Source organism: Lynx rufus, unplaced genomic scaffold (genome assembly GCF_022079265.1).
Source record: "Lynx rufus isolate CCGP_SWC_20201006 ecotype Redwood Valley unplaced genomic scaffold, mLynRuf1.p SCAF_36, whole genome shotgun sequence".
NCBI lineage: Eukaryota > Metazoa > Chordata > Mammalia > Carnivora > Felidae > Lynx > Lynx rufus.
In genome coordinates, this window is record NW_025814852.1 from 229,560 (window position 1) to 251,408 (window position 21,849).

Here is a 21,849-nt window from a genome sequence, read left to right on the forward strand (position 1 = left end):
AAAAACCCAAACACTCAAGCTATTTCTTGTTGAGTTTACAGGTGCCGGGGTGAAGGCCAGCCCTGCACAGGACACAGGGCTCCTGCTGAGGGGCAGAGGCCGTGGCTGGCTGGCAGGAAGAAACTGCTCCAGTCTCATCGCGCTCAAATGCAGATCTGACTAGGGATTCTGGGCACTTACCTGGTGCTTACGCCCATCAGCCTCCAGAAAGATACCTGGGCCTCAGTGCCTGGTGCTGGTCGTACAAAGGCACGCACACACACAGGCATGCACACACACTCTGCACTTGTCTGCCTGGGGCGGATGCAGGTAGCGTCCTCTTCAGAGACAGGCTGTGCTGACAAGGAAGGTGTGTGCCGCCTGCTCGGACCCGGGCCGTGTGTGAGCCCGCGAGCACCCCAGAGGGAGCACGGGTGTTTGGCAGAAACCAGCTGAAACATGGCATCATAATAAAAACCTCCTTTAAAGTACTTCTTTTTTTTTTATTGATTTCATTGAAAACAGAACAAGAAATGGTCTGAGCCAAAAGACTGCTCTTAAAACTGTCAAAAACATTTTAACAGAAAAAAATAAACATGACTGCATCATGAATGTTTTAGAAGAGCCGCACAAAAACCCCACTGCTACTGCACTAATTACAGTATTTAAAAAAGTATATGCCAAAAAAAAGTATATGACCTGGCAGGCCGTCACACAAAAGGTGATGGCAAATTTATTCCACGACAAGACTAACGTTTTAAAAAAAGTTTTTTCCTGCATTTTATTCTAAAATCACTTTGTTCTCTTTATACAGTTGATAGTTTATTTTCACATGGTGAGTAGAAACCACACCAGAATCAGCACCGTTGTCTGTGTTTTGTGTTTTTATTTGTCCTAATGTTCAATAACGGTAGAAAATAAATCAGTTTATTCATCATAGCATGTGGTTTAAAAATCAACAGAAGGCGCCAGCATTGCTGCGCTGGCGGGGCCGGTGCGGGGTCCTCCTCGGGCCATGGCCCTCCTGCACCCGCCAGACCGCTTCCTCAGAAAGAAATGCATTAGAGGTCTGATATATAGGACTAGATATAGGACTTCTTTAAAAAGCAAACAAACGTTTTCTCCAAAGTCAGTGACGGCTTGGCCCTGACCTCTCCTTAGGTCGAGGTGGGGACGGCATCTGCGCAGTGCCCAGAACTGGCACCAGCCACGCAGGCCTCGTGCAGGCAGGTCTAACGGAGCAGCTCGAGGGTGATGGTGTCTTCGGCAGGTGCCACGCAGGGAGCCTGGGCTGACCGGGCTTTGCCAACAAGCCCCACGGTGGAACAGGAACCAGGGGAGTTGAGGGGGAACGGGAAACGTGGAAACGACAAAACCATCATCAGAAACTCACAAGGTCACGCCAGCGCGGATTCCCAGAGTGTTCCAAAGCGCCCGCCCCCAGCCCGGAGGCAGCCACGCTGGGGCCTCGCAGCCACGGCCCAGGTCCCTCCAGCCCCAGGTCGGAGCCCTCGGGTGTTGTGTGCGTTTCGCCTTCCTCTCCAACCTCAGTGTGAACGGCACCGACGCTCAGCGCCCCAGGCCGGCTGCTGCTCATAGGGGGTCAGCGGTGGAGGAGCTGGTGTCGGGCAGGCCGTTCTCCTGGCCGTCCTGGGCGGCGCTGGCCTGCCGCTGCGCCGCGGCCGTGCTGGAGTGCCGGCACTTGGGGGAGCCACATCGGCAGCTGAACAGCTTGCCTTTGATGTCCCAGAAGCGCTCCCCGTAGTCAAACCTGGGGAGACAGCAGAGCTAAGGGTGCATCCAGGCCCCACACCGCCTGGGGGCAGGCCAGCCTGAGCAAGCGGTCTGGAGACACAGGAGGCTACCGGGGGTAAGTCTGCACTGAGTGGCACACGGATGCACCCCGGAAGGTCCCCAGACCCGGCCAGCCCCTGGGGACCACGGCACCTACCCCAGCTGCTCCCCAGCCTCAATCAGGCGGGTGCTGAAGAAGGCAATCCTGGGAAAGCGCAGGTCCTGGTGTGACATAAACACGCGCACGGGCACCAGGTTGGGCTCGCAGTGATGGTTGATGAAGCGGCTGACGTTCCCGTAGAACCGCGCGTCAATGCAGTACACCTCACCATCCTAGTGGGCGGGAAGGAGAGCGGGGAGCTCGCGCAGGAGTCTGCAGACCGTGGGCAGAGATGCGCCCCCCAGAGCAGGGACGCAGGAGGCCTCCATGCCTTGGGGAGGCGGCCTGCTCCATATGCCTCCTGGCCAGTCGGGCTGCACAGGGCACACGTGGATCATCTGATGCTCTGACGCCACCAGTACCAGGAGGAAGGAGGCGGGCGATGGGAACCACAGGGGGCGGCAGAGCCCATCGCAAGCAGGTGCCGGGAGACTCGGAGCGTGCAGGGCAGGTCGGACAGACGGAAGGAAGCAGCACTCGGGCCGAGGGCCGTCAGGTGGCTCCCGAGGGGTGGCTACAGCCACGGAACAGGAACACTGCCATGTCCTGCTAGCCCAGTGGTACAGACAGAAGTCCCACGACCCTGACCCAGCACTCCTCCCACGACAACACGCAGCAGAAGGGATACTGAGCCGACAGTGAGAAAGGGTGCTTGGCTGGGGGCCTGACCTCACCACAGGAGCCCTTTAAGAAGCAGTTTTCTCTGCAAAAACCCAGAGTGCCAGAGGTGGCTAGGGCCTGAAGTCAGAGGGGCCATGTGGCAAGGAATGCGGGTGGCCGGGCACAGCCAGTGAGGAAGTGGGCGTCGACCCCAGAATGCAAGGAGCTGAATGCCACAGCCACAAAACAGACTGCGGGCACCTCTCCCCAGACACCCCCATCAGCCCCTGGGGCCCCAAGCAGAGAGCCCGGTCACACAGTGTCCACAAGGGGAAGCCAGTGAGCACGGACCTTCTCATGTGGCTGAGTCCCTGGGCACTTGTGATGCAGCGACCACAGGAACCAAGTGTAAAGTGTGGGAGGGAAAAGCAGACAGGCAACAAGGAGAAGGGGACCTTCCAGGTGTGCATCCTGCATATGGCAGAGCATTAACCAGAAGCCAGAGGACCCTCAGTGGTCAAGGGAAGACAAAACGGGGGCAGAGACGGGTGGTCTCTATCAAGTTTTCTGCCAAACCAAAGGCATACATGCCCTGACTCAGCAATCCCACCTCCCGGCAGGTCCCAAAGACATGCCGAAGTCCAGAACGATGGCCATGGCACGGATTCTGGCCTCTGCCTCTGGGTGTGACGGACTAGGTCTGCAGGCGAGCCCACCCTGCGCAGCAGGGGAAGCTGGGAGCAGAAGCTGTGAGGATCGGGAGGAGCCGGAGCCCACGACGGCAGAGCGGCGGGTGCACAGGACAGGACGGATGCCAGGGATGTCGCCACCTCAACAGGGGAAGAGCCCGCACTCGAGCCCAGCCGGCCAATTTTAACAGAGCACACGACACACGTCGCAGGAACGCCGGAGCCACCAACAAGTCAGCACGAACAAAGACAAGGAACCGAGGAAGTGGACACGTTCTGAAGAGAAAGGACAATCAACGGAGTCCAGCCCTGAAGTGAAGCAGATGCCGCACGGACACGTGAGGATGTCAGAAGCTCCCTTAGAGCCATCCTGGCCACAGGCAAAACAGTATGTTTCTCACCGAGTGAAAATCTCAGAGAAATAGAAATAATAAGAAAGAATGCAATGGAAATTCTCAGTTGCAGTTGCCTGGCTGCTGAGCAGAGCTTTGGGGACCTGGGTGAGGACAACACACGCCCCACACAGTGCCACGTGTGCAGGACAGGAGACGCAACAGCCAAGGCTGAAATCAACCTGAACGTCCCCAAAAGAAGGAGAAGCATCCACACGTGCTCAGAACACGGCAAGCTCTACGCCACAGCAGCACCTCAGAAAAATGGTGGGGGGACCACCTTTTCTGTCAGAAGCGTGAGGAAGTGAGACACACACATGGATACTCTTGAGGGCAGGAAAGGAGCACGCAGAACACGCAAGACCTCCGAACATGACCTCGTGTAATCTTTACTTTTAAACCACGTAAATATTCTACATAACTAAAAAATAAATTTTAAAATTCTGGCACTTAATGTGGCACCTGGGTGGCTCAGTTGGTTAAGCGTCGGACTTCGGCTCAGGTCATGATCTCACGGTTCATGGGTTTAAGCCCCACATCAGGCTCTGGGCTGACAGCTCGGAGCCCGGAGCCTGCTTCGGATTCTGTGTCTCCCTCTCTCTCTGCTCCTCCCCTGCTTACACTCTGACACACTCTTTTTCTCTCTCTCTCTCTCAAAAGTAAATAAACATAAAAATGAAATGAGATGAAATGAAATGAAATGAAATGAAATGAAATGAAATGAAATGAAATGAAATGAAATGAAATGAAATGAAAAATAAAAATAAAAAGAAGATAAAATCTGGAATTGAAGATGAACCGAGACACGCAAACATACCTACAACAGCAACCTGGGAGCCCACCCACACGGAGAGACCATCGCGCCAAGTGCTGCGGGCCGGTGCTCGTGTCCTCAGTGGGACATGTTCTAAGACCTCACACACACGCTGCTGCCACATGAGGGATGCTCCTCTGAAACGAACACGCGAGGAGCCGGGATCTTTACCGTGGAGGACGCAAGTATAAGACCAAAGGAGTGGGGAAAACCCAGTGATGTTACATCTGAATGGGAATAGTGACGCGACCACGTCTTTCATAACTTTTATTCTAGAGCTCTGTCCTCTAAAAAATTAGACCAGAGCCAACGGCACCCTGGCGGCAATGAGCGCCTTGGTGTCCTGACTTGGTACCTAAAAATCATCTCCACTGCAAGGACCAGGGGCAGCTTAGGGAAGCCTGAGGCCAAATGAGGGAAGCCAGACATAATGGAGCCCAAGGAGGCGAGGCTGGTGTGAACAGGCTCCACGGCCACGGACAGGGACAGCTCGAGCTTCGGAAAGAATGACGATGACTGGTCAAAACTGAGTACAAAAAATCTGGGAGCCAGTCACATGTGGAGACCCTGACCAAAGCCTTCAGGACATGCAACAGCCCCTTTCCCATGCTGGGGACAAGCTGCAGGCTCCACACCCACCCCGCCTCAGTCACAGAGCACAAAGTTGGGCCCTCTGCCCACTGGTCTCTGGACCCCATAGCTTCCAATATGCTACCTGCACTTTCCTGGAAACAGGGGCAGGAGAGGTGAGTGTTCAGAAGGTTCTAGAACAGCAAGGAGAGGGAGACCCTGGGGTCTAGGCACAGACCCAGAGCCCAGGGACAGTCCATGCCAGGGAGAAGGCAGGCTACATGGCAACAGGTGGTCAGACCCTGGAAACATTCTGAAAGCAGAGCCAGAAAGTCTGCTGACGCCTTAGACCGTGGGTGGGGAGGGCCCAAGCAGTGGGCACATAGGTCCCTCGGGCACAGGAGCAGCCACACTAATGGGGACGTGAGGTCTGAGCTGGAGCGGCCCCTGGAGGCTATGGTGTACTCGCAGCCCTTCACACACCAAAAGGAATGAGCCACAGAAGCAGGATGAAGGGAGCATCTTGAGGGGCCCAATCTGGTGGGGTGAGGCTGATGAAAGACTGGAAGGTCGGGAGTCACGAGGGCAGCCGCTGGCAGGAGAGACGGGGCTGCCAGAGTGGTGCCCCCAGGAGGGGCTGGGGTCTGGCTCCACCCCCAGACACCAGGGACGAGGACACTGGATGCTGCTCAGATGCCAACGCCCCTAAGTGGCTCAACAGGCCAGACATCGTCCCAGTCAGATCCCAGCAGCCTCTCCGCACAGACAGACACCCGGATTCTCAAGCTTACATGGAAATGCAGAGAACCCCAGAGAACTAAAAGGACCTTTAAAAAGGAGCTACCTGGTGTCAATATTTACTCTGAACTGACAGCAGTCAAGAGACAGTGGTATAGCTTTGAGGGTCAGCAGATAAATCAAAGGAACAAAACACAGTTCAGGCACAGACCTACCAGCAGAAGCCTTTCCGGCTGACTGGCTGGCTGGTCGGGAATAACTGTATATTCACACGGACAAGCAGAAATCTCCAGCCTTATCTGACACTACATACTCAAGACGGATCATGGATCTAGAAGTTAAAAATACAAAAATTTTAGAAAAAGGAGAAAATCTTCACAACCTTGTGATAGACAAAGATTACGAACGGCACAAAAAGCACTAAACCATAAAAAAAAAAACTATTCTGTTCTACGAAAGACATCGTTAAGAAAATGAAGATGCACAGGGGCACCTAGGTAGATCAGTCGGTTAGGGTCCGACTCTTGATTTCAGCTCCGGTCATGATCCCAGGGTCCATGAGATGGAGACGAGATCAAGCCCGGTGTCTTGGGTTCTCTCTGTCCTTCCGCCACCTGCGCATGTATTTTCACTCTCTCAAAATAAAGAAATAATTTTTTTTTTTAAAGAAAAAGAAAATGAAGAAGCACAGGCTAGGAGATAATACAGGTGTCTGACACAGGTCACAAATCAGGAACTGTAAAGAGCCCTTCCAACCCAGTAAGAAAACAAGTAGCCCAATTAAGCGATGGGCAACAAATTTTAAAAACTTGCGCACAAAAGAAGACATAAGGAGGCCAATTGGCATGTGAAAAGATGCTCCTGTCGATAATCATCAAGAAAATGCCAAATTAAAATGACAGTGTTTGGAACTCTCCTTTGCTGCTGGTGGAAATGTACAGTGGTCCAACCACTTTGGGAAAGTGCTTGCTCCTTCTTTGTAAGTTATTAAATGTATACTCTTACCAGATGGCAATAATCCCACTCCCAGGAATTACCCAGGAAAATACAACTCACACCCACAAAAAAACAAGTCTATGAAGATTCACAGCAGGTTTACTCCTAACAGCATAATCTGGAAATATCCAGGTCCATCCACAGTGGTAGCACAACCCAGCATGGGTATTGGTGGGTCACAGGATCTGCCACCACCTGGGTGGCCCACGAAAAGCCAGACAGAGAGGAACACACGCTCTGACTCCACTTCCAGGAAATTCTAACGCAGGAAAAACCCACCAGCAGAGACAGACAGTGGCTCCGTGGCCAACCAGGCTGGGGGCATATCGGGGCACAGGTGCCTTTGAGGTAATGTTCCAGATCTTGCCTGTGGGGGTGATTAGGCTGTACACACATTTGTAAAAAACAAAATCACATGCTTAAAGTTCACTGCGTGTAAATTGATTACAATAAAGTTGACCCCAAAGTAAAATGATCAAAAACCTATTAGATAAAACAATACAACAAACGATCTACAGGATCCCACCACAGAACACCATCAAACATTACTGGGGGTAACTGAAGATGACAAACAAGTGGAGTGATACACCCTAGAAAAGAAGGTGGCAAGACCCTCAGTGACCCCTAACTGTGTCACGGGTTAAACCACCCTAATGAAATCCCTACAGGGGTTCTGCAGAACTTGTCAAGCTGATTCTAAAACTTATATAGAAACTGAAGGAAACCAAGAAGATCAAGACACTCCCAAAGACCCCAGCGTCAGAGGACGTAAACTAGGATGATTAATGTGGCACAGCCCAGCCAAGACAGTCGTGGACACAGGGAAGCCCCAGGCACACAAGGACACTGCGTTATGACAAAAGCTGCACTACTGAGCAGTGGAGAAAAGGGTGATCTTCTCAACAAATGGTCCTGAGTCAGGCAGATACAGATATGGGGGGGGAGAAAAAAAGCTTAACCCTACAGTAAAGTGACTATATACCTACATGTAGAGGCCAAGTGTAACTTCTGGGGAATAGCACAGATGTGTATCTTTTGATCACCCTTTAAAACACCTCGGCTTTACTGGGACGTTACAAAACCCCACAATACGTAGGAAGAAGCTGATAAACTGGACTGCACTAAAAATAACTTCCAGAGCGTTTGGGTGGCTCAGTCAGTCAAGTGTCCGACTCTTTGGTTTTGGCTCAGGTCATGATCTCATGGTTCATGGGATCAAGCCCTGTGTCAGACCCTTCGCTGACAGCACAGAGACTGCTTGGGATTTTCTTCTCTCTCTCTCTCTCTCTCTCTCTCTCTCTCTCTCTCTCTCTCAAACAAAAAAAAAAAAAAAAAAAAAAAAAGAACTTCCATTCGTTAAAAGGCATCATTAGGAACTAAACAAGCCACAGACAGAAAAGATCCACGAGACACAAATGTCAAAAGAGCATCTGACCCAGAACACATAAAGAACTGCTACAAACCATAAAAGGCAAACAGCTCAACAGATGAGGAAAGGCAGAAGACCGAGGAAGAAGCACAAAGAGGATCTGGGGGCGGGGCATGGCTCACTGCACCGTGCACACATGATGGAGTCACTGGGGCGCCCCAGAAGTCTTGGGGTAGGGGTGTGGGGCAGTGCCCATGCACTGCAACCTCCCAGGATGTAGGTTTCTCTTCGTGAAACACAGATCTCACATGCCTGGCTCTCTGAGAGCCACCTGCAGGGCAGGGCTGGGGTGGGCACGGCAGGAAGGTCCGGGCCTGGCTCAGTCCTCATCCACAGGGCAGCTACTCGGGACTCTGGCTAGAGAACCCCATGTCCCCACTTCTACCCTGACTGCTTCTGCAAGTTCTTAAACAGGAAAGTCACAAACCGAAAACAACACAGGTACCAGGGTAGGGCAAGGACAGCTTGAGGTTGCCTCCAAAAGTCCCCGGAAGCCTGGATCCTGGAGTGAAGACCAGGGTCCAACTACTGTCCCCACAACCAGGAGAGCAGCTGGGACACACATGCAACCCCTGATGCCTCACACAAGTCTTGTTCCCACTTTGCCTGTCACCGTGAGCCCCCTGCCCTCTGACGGTCATGGGCTCTAATCCCATGAGCAGCGGGGCTTCAGAGGGCTGGTGCATCCAGGCTCAGCACCTTCAGGAGAGGCAGGCTACTCTCTGCACGAGCCCAGAGGCCTCCCGAGCGCAGAGCGGGGCTGGTGTGAGCAAGCCTCCTTACCACTCCCATGCTGCACGCTTGCAATCTGCTCTACACCCCAACCCCTCCAAACACATTACCTTATTGTCAAGATCAAAGAGGTAAGAGTCTTCTTCCCGAACGTCAGCTTCCGAGTCAGAGATGAGCTCTCCCACATACCTGCAGGAAGCAAGATGTGCGTGAGAACACCAGACAGCACTGCCTTGCCCCTGCTGGCAGGACGGGTTGCACAGCAGCCATGGTGGGGCCCTCTAAACTGTCGCCAAACATTTTGGAAAATTTTGCCAGGGACTGAGCTAGGATTTAACTTCAGGACCCAGAAAAGGGCGACACAGAAACCCCTTCTCTGACCAGGGATCCACAGTGACCCTACCCTGGAAACCACTGAATGGTACCATCTTGAATGAGCCATGACCTGGTAAGAGCCTAAGTGCAAGCAAAAAGCCAAGGAGGTAGGTGAGGGGTGGAGACAACATGAACTTGGTTTTCAGGGATACCCGCAAGTCCCAGGCACAGCTCTGCTGTCCACAAAACGGCAGAGGCAGCCGGCAGCCCTGGGGCGACCCAGGCACTCACTTACTCGCAGACGAAGGTGCCCAGGGGGATGTCCTGCAGGGACCGCACGCCCCAGCCCATGTTCTGTGTCCGGTAGAGCTGCAGCCTCGCCCTGGAAAACAGGGTCAGCCAGTCACTGCCAAGTTCCCCAAAGCTCAGCTCACATGCAGATTACACTGCCAGCCACAGCAGCACACAGAGTGGAAGATACTGCCTTCTTAACTGGAGAGCACCTCAGAGCTTCACGTTCAAAGAAGCAGCGACTCTCGCACTGATGTCCACGGTGCGCACTCAGTCAGTGCAAGATGGCCTCAGAACTGGGCCCGAGTGCCAGCGCATGGAGCACAGCCCCTGGCCCTCCCATTCCTTCATCTGAACACAGGGATAGGTCTAGCCAAGCCTCTAGGCTGTGATGACGGGCAAAGGGGCTAACGCCCGGCATGCCCCTCAGGGTAGATGGGGAGCTCTCCCAGGCCCAGGGCCATGAGGACCCACCTGCCCCTTGGTGTGTCCAGGGGTCCTGGGGACGAAGGGCATATCTGTCCTCCCCCAGAGGATGTCCTATCAACAGGGGACAGGGATGTGTGGGCTGGTCAGAAGCACTCTCTGGCTGCTGATACTGTGACACTAGACTGATGTCATACGTAAATCCCCTTCACAGCTGAGAGGGCGGAAAGAGGTCTTCTAATTCTCAAGCTCGTGTACAGAGGAAAGGCTCACGGCCAGGGGACGCTCAGGTAATGGGTCCGAGCCTGGCCAGTGCAAAGGGTGCTGGCCAGACCTCCCTGGACCGAGTACCCCGAGTGTCTTAAAAACAAGGCACCCACGTGGTCTGAAATGTTTTATACCGGAACACCATCACACTGTCGCTGTTAGAGACACGCAGACAGTACGGGATGTTTCAGAAATGGTTTGAGTATTAAAATAAAACAATAGTAGCCCTAACAGCTGCTGTGTGCATGTTAACTGGGAGACAGAGGCAGTGCTCACACCAAGCCTGGCTCCCAGCCCCAGCTCAGTGGGCCTCACCCACAACTGAGCTGCTTGGAAGCAGGACTCTCATGTTATTTACTCCAGCCTGTAAAAGGCCAGAGGACACGGGACTCAAAGGAGACAGCATCTCTTCATCTCTACTGTGAACACGCAGATGCACTTGAACACACTGTGCCCCTGCCTGTATGGAATACACATAAATACAATGAACTTCGTGAGAAACCAGAATCACTTTCAAACTTGGAAAACAGACCTGACATCACTCTACTGAAGGGCTTAAAATCCTGCACCCAGGGAGGGGCTCCCAGGGCTCACGCTCACCTGAGACCATTCTGCACGACGCGGTTCCGGCAGCTCCTCCAGCAGGAACAGGCATGGTTGCACTCAAAGATCAAGGGCGGCTCCGCCATGTTGAACTCCGGCAGGAGCCGGCCGTCCTGGGGACAGACGTGCAGTCAGGACCGAGCACGGCTCGCCACTCATGCTAAATAAACTGACACCAACACAGTTTTACAAACTAAAAACCTTATCGTGAAAAGGATGGTTTCTGGTCAAACTTCGTAGCTGGGTAAGAGCATAAAGTTACATGTTCATGCTTTGGATGGGAAGCATCAAAGCAGGAGTCCACACCTGCCGTGGTCAGCCTCCCTCCTTCTCCCTGGAACTCACTCAGCCTCAGCAAGGCCACCAGCCCATAGGCCTCTCCGCCTCCTTCAAGGGGTCGGTGCCCCCTGGACCACTGCCCACTCTCGGCCTTGCAGCCCACAGGACCACAGCCATGACGGGGACCTGGCCACGGCCAAGCCATCAGGTGACACACCAGGGCCATTCTGAACACCGAGAACTTTCCTCAGAATGCTTGCTCTTGCTCACCTTCGGCACAGCCATGCCTCGCTAAGAACACGCACCCCAGCCCCAGGCCCGTGCCCCTTTCCTTACAAGGTGACTTTGGAGACAACCATCTGCCATGGTCTCCCCTCCAAGCCTGTGTCTCATCTCCACCCCAGGACACCCTGGCTTCCACCCCCACCGATGACCTCTGAACTCTCAACTCCAAGAGCATTTAAGTTTCTTATGTTGGATGCTGGCCTTCAGAGCCCTCTCCTCATCTCCCCAGCTGCCCCAGCCCGGCTGGGCACCGTCCTGGGTCGGAAGGGACTCACCGCACAGCGCGCCCCAGCCGCAGGCTCACCTTGTCGTACCAGCAGCGCATGCTGAGCTGGCCACACATACAGTTGCTGGAAGAGCAGTCGTCGATGCACACGCAGTACTGTGGGGAGACCGTGCGTCACACGGGAGAGCTGTTCTCTGCTCACAGCCTCACGAGTCTCAAAACCACCCCTCTACCTGACACGTGCTTTCTGAAAGCCACGCCCGTGTGGAAGAAAGGTGACTGGCCCTAACGTCTCCATTCTCAGGGACACCGGGGGGTGTGCAGCCCTGAGGAAGAGGGCACGTGGGCAGAAGAGAACACCCAGCCTCTAAGACACTGCCAGCCTGCACAAGGGGCTCTGGAAGAAGAGCCTTCAGGAAGGAGAAGAGGAGGGGGTGGTCAGACACGTGGGGCCATGAGACAGGGACACGTGAAGGAAATCCTGCCAGGCTTGCACTTGAGGCCAGACGCTGCCCAACAGGGAAAGGCAGAGTGCCGAGCCACGGTCCAGCCCTGAGGGCACACATCTCACTTCAGCAGGAGCCAGGCCCCTCAAGGCACAGGACGGGCTCCTCGCTCTAGCGTGGCCCACAAACTACCAATCACCAGGGGATGCTCGGCACTGCCCTGGGGGCTAGGGACCCAACACAGGATACAGGGTCCGTTTTCAGGAAGGATCTTTATCTGCCTATCAGCTCTTCGGTGGAAGACAACTGCTGTGAGGGCCGGGTCTTCTTGGGGAAACATCCGTGGACCCCGGGCCCCAAAGGCCCACCGCCCCCCCCTCCCCCCCGCACCGCTGACCTGCAAATGGGTGATGTTTCTGTCAATGTTCATGGGGGACGTCACGCAGTTCTGAGAAACGTATTTATAGTTGCTGGGGCACGGTTCATTGTCCACAGCGTTGACACACGGGATGGGGATTCGCTCATAGCCTCGAGCAATGTCTCTGCCGCCGGAAAGGGGGGACGTTACCTTTCGCGGTGACAAGTGACGCCCCAACAGGGCAGCCGCTGAGGGCTGGGCCAGGCACTTTGCTCTCGGGCCGGGGACGCCTCAGCTTGAAGAGAAGCTTTTGTTTCAAACTCTTAAACCCCCACGTGTCACCATTTGCCCCAGAACGGCCTCCTCACCTGCTCACCGTCTTCTCCGTCGGGACAGGCCTGTCGGGGGCTGCGTCCCGCAACGCCCGGCTCATCTGCAGAGCGTCCCACACCTGGGAGTTGAGGCTGGCACACTGCAGGGGCGTCTCTCCCTCTTTGTTTTTCAAGGTGACATCTGAATCCCGAGAAAGAAAGAGGCTAAAAGGAAAAATGTAAGCCAACAAAACATTCAGATCTTAATTTAAAGGCATGAGGATGAGATTTATGAAGTGACTCTAGTCAGTAAAAATAGAGAGTACACCACTCATCTCGAAATTAAGCTTTGCTGACCAGAGCTTCTAGAAAGATCAGCCTGACTCACCAGGAATGCACTCCATTACTCCTTCTCCCACATTTACAATCAAAAGTCACCTCAGTTTTCTCGTCAGGAAGAGCGTGTAAGGAACTAAGGACGGTATCTGAGGTTTCCTGGCTTTCCCACTTAAAAGCACGCTCAAGGATGAACGGGTAAAGCACACCCAGGTGGCCGAGGACACGGTCAGGGGCCGGGAGGCGCTCCGAGGGCCTGATGCGAGTCAGAACCGCATGGTGAGCGGCGGCGCGGTGCTCCGGCCCCCACCGCAGGGCAACCCCTCATCTCTGAGCTCCCACTGGGAGCACAGCGGTTCCCTAGGACCCCAACTGCAGCCACGTGTGAGTGACATGGGGAACAGCTCTGGCGAGTGGCGAGCAGCAGCACCGGCACCTCCACCCCTCCTGAGCAGGGCCGGCCCGTCGCCCCAGACCGGAGGTGCCGGACAATTTGACCTAAGCATTTGGGGATTTTTCACAATGATCCTCCCTGAACCAGCAGGAACCATGCTGACTTCAGTCGCAGACTGGGAGACTCACGCCTCTGCCCGCTTGGAAGGAGTTCCATTCAGACGGCCTCGCCCACCCTGGGAGCCCTGCAGGGGCCACGGCAGCAGAGCCACTCACAGGACGCAGGCGTAGCGGTCCTCCCTGGCGGCGATGTGCAGGGGTGAGTCTCCGTGCACGTTCACGGCATGCAGGTCACACCTGGCGGCCAGCAGGATCTCTGCTATGTCCACGCAGCCAGAGAACGCAGCCCAGTGTAGACAGATGTTCTCCTCCTACACGGACAGACAGCGCAGCGCGCCAAGAGGAGGGCAGAGCACCCGTCTGAGTGCCGAGGGCACTTCCTTTTTTGTTTCATTTTTGTTATGAAAGTAATGCACAGTACTGAATATTTTGGAAATTGAATAAAAAAATCACCTGCAATAAGACCAACCTAAACACAACACATTATTAACATCACATTTGGGAGTACTGTGCTTTATCTCATTTTTAAAATTATAGGGGTGCCTGGGTGGCGCAGTCGGTTAAGCGTCCGACTTCAGCCAGGTCACGATCTCGCGGTCCGTGAGTTCGAGCCCCGCGTCAGGCTCTGGGCTGATGGCTCAGAGCCTGGAGCCTGTTTCCGATTCTGTGTCTCCCTCTCTCTCTGCCCCTCGCCCGTTCATGCTCTGTCTCTCTCTGTCCCAAAAATAAATAAACGTTGAAAAAAAATAAATAAAAATAAAAAAAATAAAATAAAATTATATTCACTTTGGAATAGAAGTACAATCACAAGAGAGGACGACACCTGTGTAAGATTTGAAAAAGACAAAAGTACTCAAATTTGACCGCATTAAAATTTTACTTCCCGAAAACCTCTACAAAATAAAAATTTTAAATCAAATATGAGAAAAAACCATTTGTGCTGTACACAAGATATAAACGATTTTCAATGATCGCAGCAAGTTTACTAGGGCACCACACCATAGTTCTGAAAACAAACATGAGAGGGAGAAAACCGGAGAGCCCGTGCGGAACGTGGTACAGGGAGGGTGCGGCACCGCCGGGAGGGAGAGCAGCCTACCACAGGACAGCCCACGACGGCTAGCCGGCCACACTGGGGACAAGCAAGGCGGCCGCCCCGTGCTCACTGCGGGTGGCGAGGCGCGCCCGCGGCCCTGACCGCCCTGCAGCCCGCTGAGCTCACGCGTCACAACTCATGGAGCCTCTCCTCTAGCGAACCTCTTCCTCGGGAACACAAGGAAGTGGAAGTCTGAGTCTTTTTCTTTCTCTGACTTGGACTCAGGGCTTAACCCTCAGAGGTGGCAGAAACATTTATTGCCCTGGAAGCGCTCTCTGCTCCCCCGGCAGAGTGTGCACCGCTCAAGGGTCCCCACCCCTGGGGGACCCCGAGATTCTCACAGGAGCCACCACCAAAGTCAAGCCTGGCTGTTCACTCTGACACCGCCACGGGGGGCTCGGTGGCACCCAGGCAGAGCTCAGCACAGTGCCTGCCCCACTCGGCCCCGTGTCCGCCCTCACGGGGCCGATGTGCTGGCTACGTGACTCTGCACGCCCCATTCCTGGCCCTCTCCTGCCCAGGGGACCCCCTGTAACGCTCCTGGGCTCGCAGACAATCCCCACACTCTGAGTGCATCCAATGCTTTCAGCTCAATGAACTGTAGGAAACATAAAAGTAAAACAGAAACTGTGTGGTCCTCTCAGTTGGCAAATCGCTGCTGGCCCCAGGCACAGGCTTTTCTACACACTCCTCCGTGGTACTCTGTGAAAAGCCGGGATTTGCCTGGGGCTTCCTTTCCTGGACGTTGTTCTGAGTCGCCTTCCTCCCCTCTGATCTCTCCATCTTCCACACATCTGCAAGCTCCAGAGCAAAATGTGATTTCCTTAGGGACCTCTTTTCTCATTCCTTCATCAGAAGGATCTATGATTTTATAACCAGAATTCCATGCTGAGACTGTCCCTGCCACCAAGGCTCCTCCTAGCATGGGACTATGCAGCCCCAGACTCACAGAGGTCCGCCTGCTGTGTCACAACAGGCCTGACCCACGTATCTGAAGCGATAGACGGCACTCTGTTTCTGGCAAAGACAGAGCCAGAGGGACCAGCTGGACTCACCCGCCCGCCTGAGAGAGCCAAAGAGTCAAAATGTGTGAAATACTGGTTTTCAGATGATGAAGGACTGTATCCCTGAGAAGGGGACAAAAAAGGTGGCCGGGGTTTGCACAGCAGGCCGTGCGGCTGGGAAAGAGGCCTCTGGAGATCTGGACATCCCCACCTTTGACCTCCAGAAGGACACACCACAAAGCCCAGGCATAGAGGGCTCAGTGCCAGTACCCACACAGGAGAGATGAGCAGCCCTGGGCTGAGATCTGCTTGAAGCCACCTAATAAACCTAGAAAGTAAAACCCAAAACAATCAGACTGTTTCCAAGTAACTACACTGCACATACAACAAGACTCAAGACATTTCCAGGAATAAAGAAATTCGTAGCAAGGTAAACTTCATCATGTCTGGCATCTAACCTAAGGTTACAAACAAAACTTTCAGAGCTGATAACTACAGTGTCTGACAGAAACATACTGGAGGAGATTAACAGCATCATAGGGTGTAAAAAGAAAAAAAAAAAGATTACTGAGCTTGAAAACACAGCAAAATTGCAATAAAACCAGCGAAATGGCTTTAAAATCAGCCAAACCGCAATCCTGAGTGAAAAAATTATTTAGGAAAATGAAAAGACCATCGGTGAGCTGTGGAGCAATGTCAAACCAGCTGATTAATCACAGAACGGGGACCCTTATGACGTGGGGGTGGGCAGAAAAATTACTGGAAGAAATATGGGCTGAAAAATTTCTAAATCTGACAAAACTCTAACCTTACTAATCCAAGCTCACTATACCCTTACTGACCTTCCATGCACAAACACAAGTAACACAAGACACATCCTAATCCAACTGCCAAAATCTAGTGACAAAGAGAAAATTCAAAAAGCAGCCAAAAGAAAACAGATGTGCCGAACACCGAGAAGTAAGGACAAGGCACCCCGAGAGTCCCCTGTGGTAGACCCCTTGGCGAGGATGCAGGCAGTGTGAGGAAAGCATGGAGAGGAGCTGTGAACCACAGTTCCACACCCAGCGAAACATCCCCCGAGTGAGGGCAGGAAAAGGGCTCTGCGGGCACTGGTGTCGGGCAGACCGGTGCCCAGGACAGTGAGTGAAGTGAGATGCACAGAAGAAAAATGACCCTGGATCGCAGGACCTAAGCAAACAAGCGGATCTCTGAGACTTTCTTCAGTGTTTCCCAAATATCTCTGACAGTCTCAACAAAGTACGTACTGTGGCATCAGTACAATGTCTGAGAGCAACAGCATGAGGTTGGGAGAAAGGGGTACACTCTGGAAGATTCCTGTGCTATGCGTAATGTCTCGACGGGCCTCGTGGCACTTTCTCAGCATTGGGAAAGCACGGCAATGGTGTGAGGACAGGCAGGTGTGGACCCCCGCACATGTGGACAAAAGGACAAAAGTCAATTCTGTGGAGAAAGGAGGACTTTCAGCTACACATCCACACACACACGCACATACACGCACAAATACAGAACTTTGATTCACACCTCCTACCATCTATGAAAATGACCACCTGAAACTAAAAACTATTATAAGAAAACATGGGAGAAAGGGATCTGAGGTTAGGCAATGAACTCTTAAAGAGAACACCAAAAACATGACCTATAAATAGAAAATAACTGGGGCGCCTGGGTGGCTCAGTCGGTTGAGCGTCCAACTTTGGCTCAGGTCAAGATCTCACAGTTCGTGAGTTCGAGCCCCGCGTCGGGCTCTGTGCGGACAGCTCAGAGCCTGGAGCCTGCTTCGGATTCTGTGTCTCCCTCTCTCTCTGCCCCTCCCCTGCTTATGCTCTGTCTCTCTCTCCCTCACTCTCAATAAATAAATAAAAATTAAAAAAAAAAAGAAAATAATTGATAAGCCGGACTTTATCAAAATTAAAAACCATCTGCTTACTTGTTAGGGTTTATAAACCATCTGATACAGAGGACCTGTACACAAAATGTACTAAACCCTTCAAAACTGAAGGATACAACAATAAACATCCCACTAAAACATGGGCAACAGATGTGAGCAGACCCCTCCCAGAAGAGGACACAGACTGACCATGCTGAGGCCCGGGGAGGGGGAAGGAGCAGCTCTCGGACACTGGGAAGGGCGTGGCCGCTCCAGAAGCTGGGCGGTGTCCTCACAGACGTGAGCACACACACATCACGGGACCCAGGTGTCACCTGAGGGAAATGACAGCACGTGGCCATGCAAATGTGTGGCCTGCCTGTGTGCGTGTTCACAGCGGCTCCACGTGTGAGAGCCAGACCCAGAAGACCCAAATGTCCATGACCAGGTAAGGGACGAGTGAGCTGATCTGTCCACACGACGGAACACTGACCACCAGACCAACGCTGCCTGAGCAGCGTCCACACCGCAGGGATCTACCCACGGAACACCAAGCTCACAAAGAACCCCCACAGGACAGAAAGCGGTGCGGGCGGCTGGCTACAAAGCAGCAGGAGGAAACTGGGAAGGAGTGCCATGCACTGGTGTGGCTGTGGTGGACTCTGGGCTCACAAGCATCTATTTCAGGTGTACGTGTCACTGCACACCTGCCACGGTACAGTCTGCCGCTAGCGCAACGATGAAACTGTCAAGGTGAAACGTGATTCCGTCGTCATATGGCCCGCAGACACGCAATTTGTCAATCCTTCTGACTCCCGAGGACCGCCATCAGCACCAGCACTGACACCCGCTGGACTCTGTGAGGCCGTGTGCTGCCCACACACCCGCACCCCGACCCCAGACAGCTGCACGAGGGGCACCATGCCCAAGGACACACGGCTGCAACTGGCCTAACCACGTCACAAAGCATCAGCAGGGCAGGTCGCGACTGCTCTCTGCTGCGACCACAAGGGACCTCCCCACACCCCTTCCCTTTATCCTCACCTTCCAGTCCCCGGTCCCTTTCAGGCGGTGTCATCGTACTCACACCAGCTCTGAGGACACGAACAGAAACACCCCGTAGCCGAGCCACGCGCTGCAGGTCCAGATCCCGGCCTGTGTGCCACGTTTCTGGGCAGGGTGAGACCCGCTCACAGATGCAGGAAAGGGTCCCAATGCTGAGCAGCCACAATGAGAGACCAGGTGGTGCTCGCTGCTCCCACCCCTTCTTCAAGCGGGGGTCTAGAGAGCCCTGTCCCGCTCAGGGTTCAGAACCGGAAAAGGCCACCTGCCTCCCTACCTTGGACGCTCAGGCTCCACGCTGACTTGCACGCTACTGAACGGTGTGCTTGGAACAATCAACTCTTACTGCCAACCTGCTTTCTTATTTCATTATCAGTTTAATGAGTCTGTGGCTAGACTTTCTATTTATGGCTTTTGGTGACACTCCGTAACAGTGGACATAGCTCTGCAGGGCACACTGCGTCTGTCTGTCCTGGGAACCCTGTCCCTCTGCCTTGCTCCAGAGCAGGTCCCCAGTGACCTTCCCAGAAATGCCCTCTTAAATTAACTGGAGTTGGGGCGCCTGGATGGCTCTGTCGGCTAAGCGTCCGACTTCGGCTCAGGTCATGATCTCGTGGTTCGTGGGTTTGAGCCCCACGTCAGGCTCTGTGCTGATAGCTCGGAGGCTGGAGCTGCTTCAGATTCTGTGTCTCCTCTTTGTCTCTGCTCCTCCCCCACTTGTGCGTGCGTGCCCTCTCTCTCTCTCTCTAATAACTGAATAAACTTAAAAATACACAGATTAATTAATTAATTAATTAACCGGAGTTGCCTGCTGACACACAGGCTGCCAGGAGGTTACTCCCACAGGGACTGGTGAGTCTTCGGACCTTGGCCCCAAGCCCCCATTTTCTGAGACCAAACCCGTCCCACGAAACCAGCCTTCAATACCAGCACCTTAGCTCTCGTGGTCTGAGTGCATGGTGGCAACCACAGAAGGAGCCGGCGCTCACATATCTACCTGCACAGGGATGGTGTGCATCCTGGGCTCCTCAATCCAGGTGCGCCTCTAAATAGGCAGGTACCACCCACGGGCAGGTCTCAGGAACCTCCGCCCCTCAATTTATACCCAGCAACTGGCCAACACACAAAACAACCTGAGGAAACCACAGTGGGTCCAGGGGCCACTGAAAACATGGAAAAAGAGGGCAGAGCCTTGTTCAGGTTTCCAAGAAAAAGAACCTTCAGCTGTCAGCTCTGCACGCCCTGGTCTCTCCATCCTCCTCCAGGACCTGCTTAGGGCCAGCGAAACCCAGAGACTCACGTTGTCCCGGATGTTGATGTCAGACCCCTTGGAAAGCAGCAGCTTCACGAGCTCCACGTGCTTATACTCAGTGGCCCAAATCATGGGTGTCCAGCCGCCGTCATCCTAATTTCAACAAACAAACGAAACAAAACACAAAGCCCTACAATTCACCACAGCTCCCAGAGACAAGTAACATGAAGAGCAGTCTCACTGAGGACCTATAAGGCAGCCCCAAGAGGCGGGAGCCAGACCAAGTTCCCATTTTCTTGGTGAGGAAACTAAGGCTCCGGGTATAGCCCCAGACATCTCAGTGGGTGCAAGACGGAGCCAGAACCACCCAGTGTGACCCTCACAAACCTCTGCTCTGAGGGGGACAGATGGTTCTGCGGGACCCTGCCCCTCTCCAGCCTGGAGGACAAACGCTGCCAGGACAATACCCCGCACACCTGAGTGCACCTGCCTGGATCCCTGGACCAGAAACACTGTTGACCAGACCGACCCTCAGAGACCAGAAGTCTGGTTGGTGGGAAGTGATGGCCCTAGTGACACAGACCCCGAGGAGGAAGCAAGAGCAGGCTGCCAAGAACTGCGGACGGAAAGCTATCCAAGCCCAGAGACTGACGGAGGCTGTGCGCAGTTCTGGCTTCTTCCTGAAGGGCAGACGGCAGAGAGTCTTCGCAGACTGACCCCATCTGTAGGGTCCACCGTGGTTCTGACCAGTCGGCTTTCTACCACTCCACCCACCCAGGCCTGTCTCTCCTTACTCAGTTGGTCGTGGGTAGTTTTGTTTAAACCAGGAAAAGCAAGTCCTCAGGAAATGCGTATCACGCTGCCAACTCACGGTCTGGTGACAGAAAGCTCAACCCTCCCCAGCACCTCTCAAACGACTCCCTGCACCCCCCCAGCTGCCACATCTCTCTGGCAGATATGCAGCTTCCATGACTGTAGCGAGGCCCTCCCTGCAGGCTGGCTGTGGGCACCGGGGACACTGCAGGGACAAGCTGGCCTCGTGGAGCCAGCCCAGCCCGGGAGAGGAAATGTTCAAAACCCAACCAAATGGGAGGTAGAAAATGAAACAGGGTAGGGGTCTAGCCCGTGGACCCTGTGAGAGCAGAGGTGGGCCGTGAGGCACATGGCAGGGAACCACAACTCTAGGCCGCTGGGGAGGGTCTCTGTCAGGGTGGCTTGCAGAGAGCTGGGCTGGAGGCAATGACACTCCTAAAAGATGGGGCAGAGCCTGTGATGCCAAGACAGCCTTCCCAGAGCCCAGAGTCATGTGGGAGGAGAGGGGTCTGGGCCCCAACAAGTGGGAGGGAAGCTCCCTCATTTGCTCTCCCGAGTCACTCACTCACTTGACACACACGGGACCTCCTCAGGCCAAGGACTACTCGTCACGCCAAGACCCTGCCCTGGAATGCTGAGAGCCACTAGGTGAGAAGATGGGCACCACGGGAGGGAGGGCATCCGGCATACAGGAGGTCAGGGACCCCACTCAGATGGTGACATGTTCACCCAGGCCAGGAGACTACGGTGGCCCAAGAGGTCACTGCGGGATGAGCTCTCAGAGTAACCGGTGGGCGGCCTGGGGAGGCGGCAGCCAGGGTGAGTGAGGCCAGGCCTTCTGGGGCCTTGCAAGGGGGGCCACAGAAAACAGGCAGGGAGCCAGGACTGCTACAGAGGAGACTGGGGTCTCTGGCCAACCAGCCAGGTAGAGTGTCGGTAAGTGGAGGACGTGGCTTTACCTGACAGTTGACGTCCATTTGTCCATTTGAAAGCAGATACTGAACCACATCATAGTGGCCTTTCTTGGCAGCGAGGTGCAAACAGGTGGAGCCCTCTGCATCCTGCAACACAAATGCCATTTAGATCCAGAGAAATCACATGACTTACAGCGTGCCAGGCCCTGAGCGCGTGGCCACAGTGAACCTTCATTCCCCACAGAGGGGAGGTGCCGTCTAGAACGAT

The 21,849-nt window shown here is 54.0% G+C and overlaps 1 protein-coding gene across 7 annotated transcripts in view; it reads right to left on the reverse strand.

Annotated features, from left to right (window-relative positions):
* Positions 1-468: 468 nt before the first annotated feature.
* Positions 469-21,849, reverse strand: part of EHMT1 (euchromatic histone lysine methyltransferase 1) — a 151,890-nt gene continuing 130,509 nt past the window's right edge. For 5 of the 7 annotated variants that reach the window (XM_047093688.1, XM_047093687.1, XM_047093686.1 and 2 more), the window contains exons 17-27: positions 21,627-21,728; positions 19,903-20,007; positions 13,706-13,860; positions 12,758-12,925; positions 12,429-12,573; positions 11,664-11,741; positions 10,793-10,908; positions 9,504-9,590; positions 9,004-9,082; positions 1,931-2,106; positions 469-1,750 (exon numbers count right to left, since the gene is read on the reverse strand). In XM_047093688.1, coding sequence (XP_046949644.1) covers positions 1,573-1,750; positions 1,931-2,106; positions 9,004-9,082; positions 9,504-9,590; positions 10,793-10,908; positions 11,664-11,741; positions 12,429-12,573; positions 12,758-12,925; positions 13,706-13,860; positions 19,903-20,007; positions 21,627-21,728 — 1,389 coding nt within the window. In that variant the 3' untranslated portion in view covers positions 469-1,572. Of the gene's footprint in view, positions 1,751-1,930; positions 2,107-9,003; positions 9,083-9,503; positions 9,591-10,792; positions 10,965-11,663; positions 11,742-12,428; positions 12,574-12,757; positions 12,926-13,705; positions 13,861-18,584; positions 18,711-19,902; positions 20,008-21,626; positions 21,729-21,849 lie in introns of those variants that run through there. The other 2 variants (XM_047093689.1, XM_047093690.1) reach the window with 2 other exon arrangements.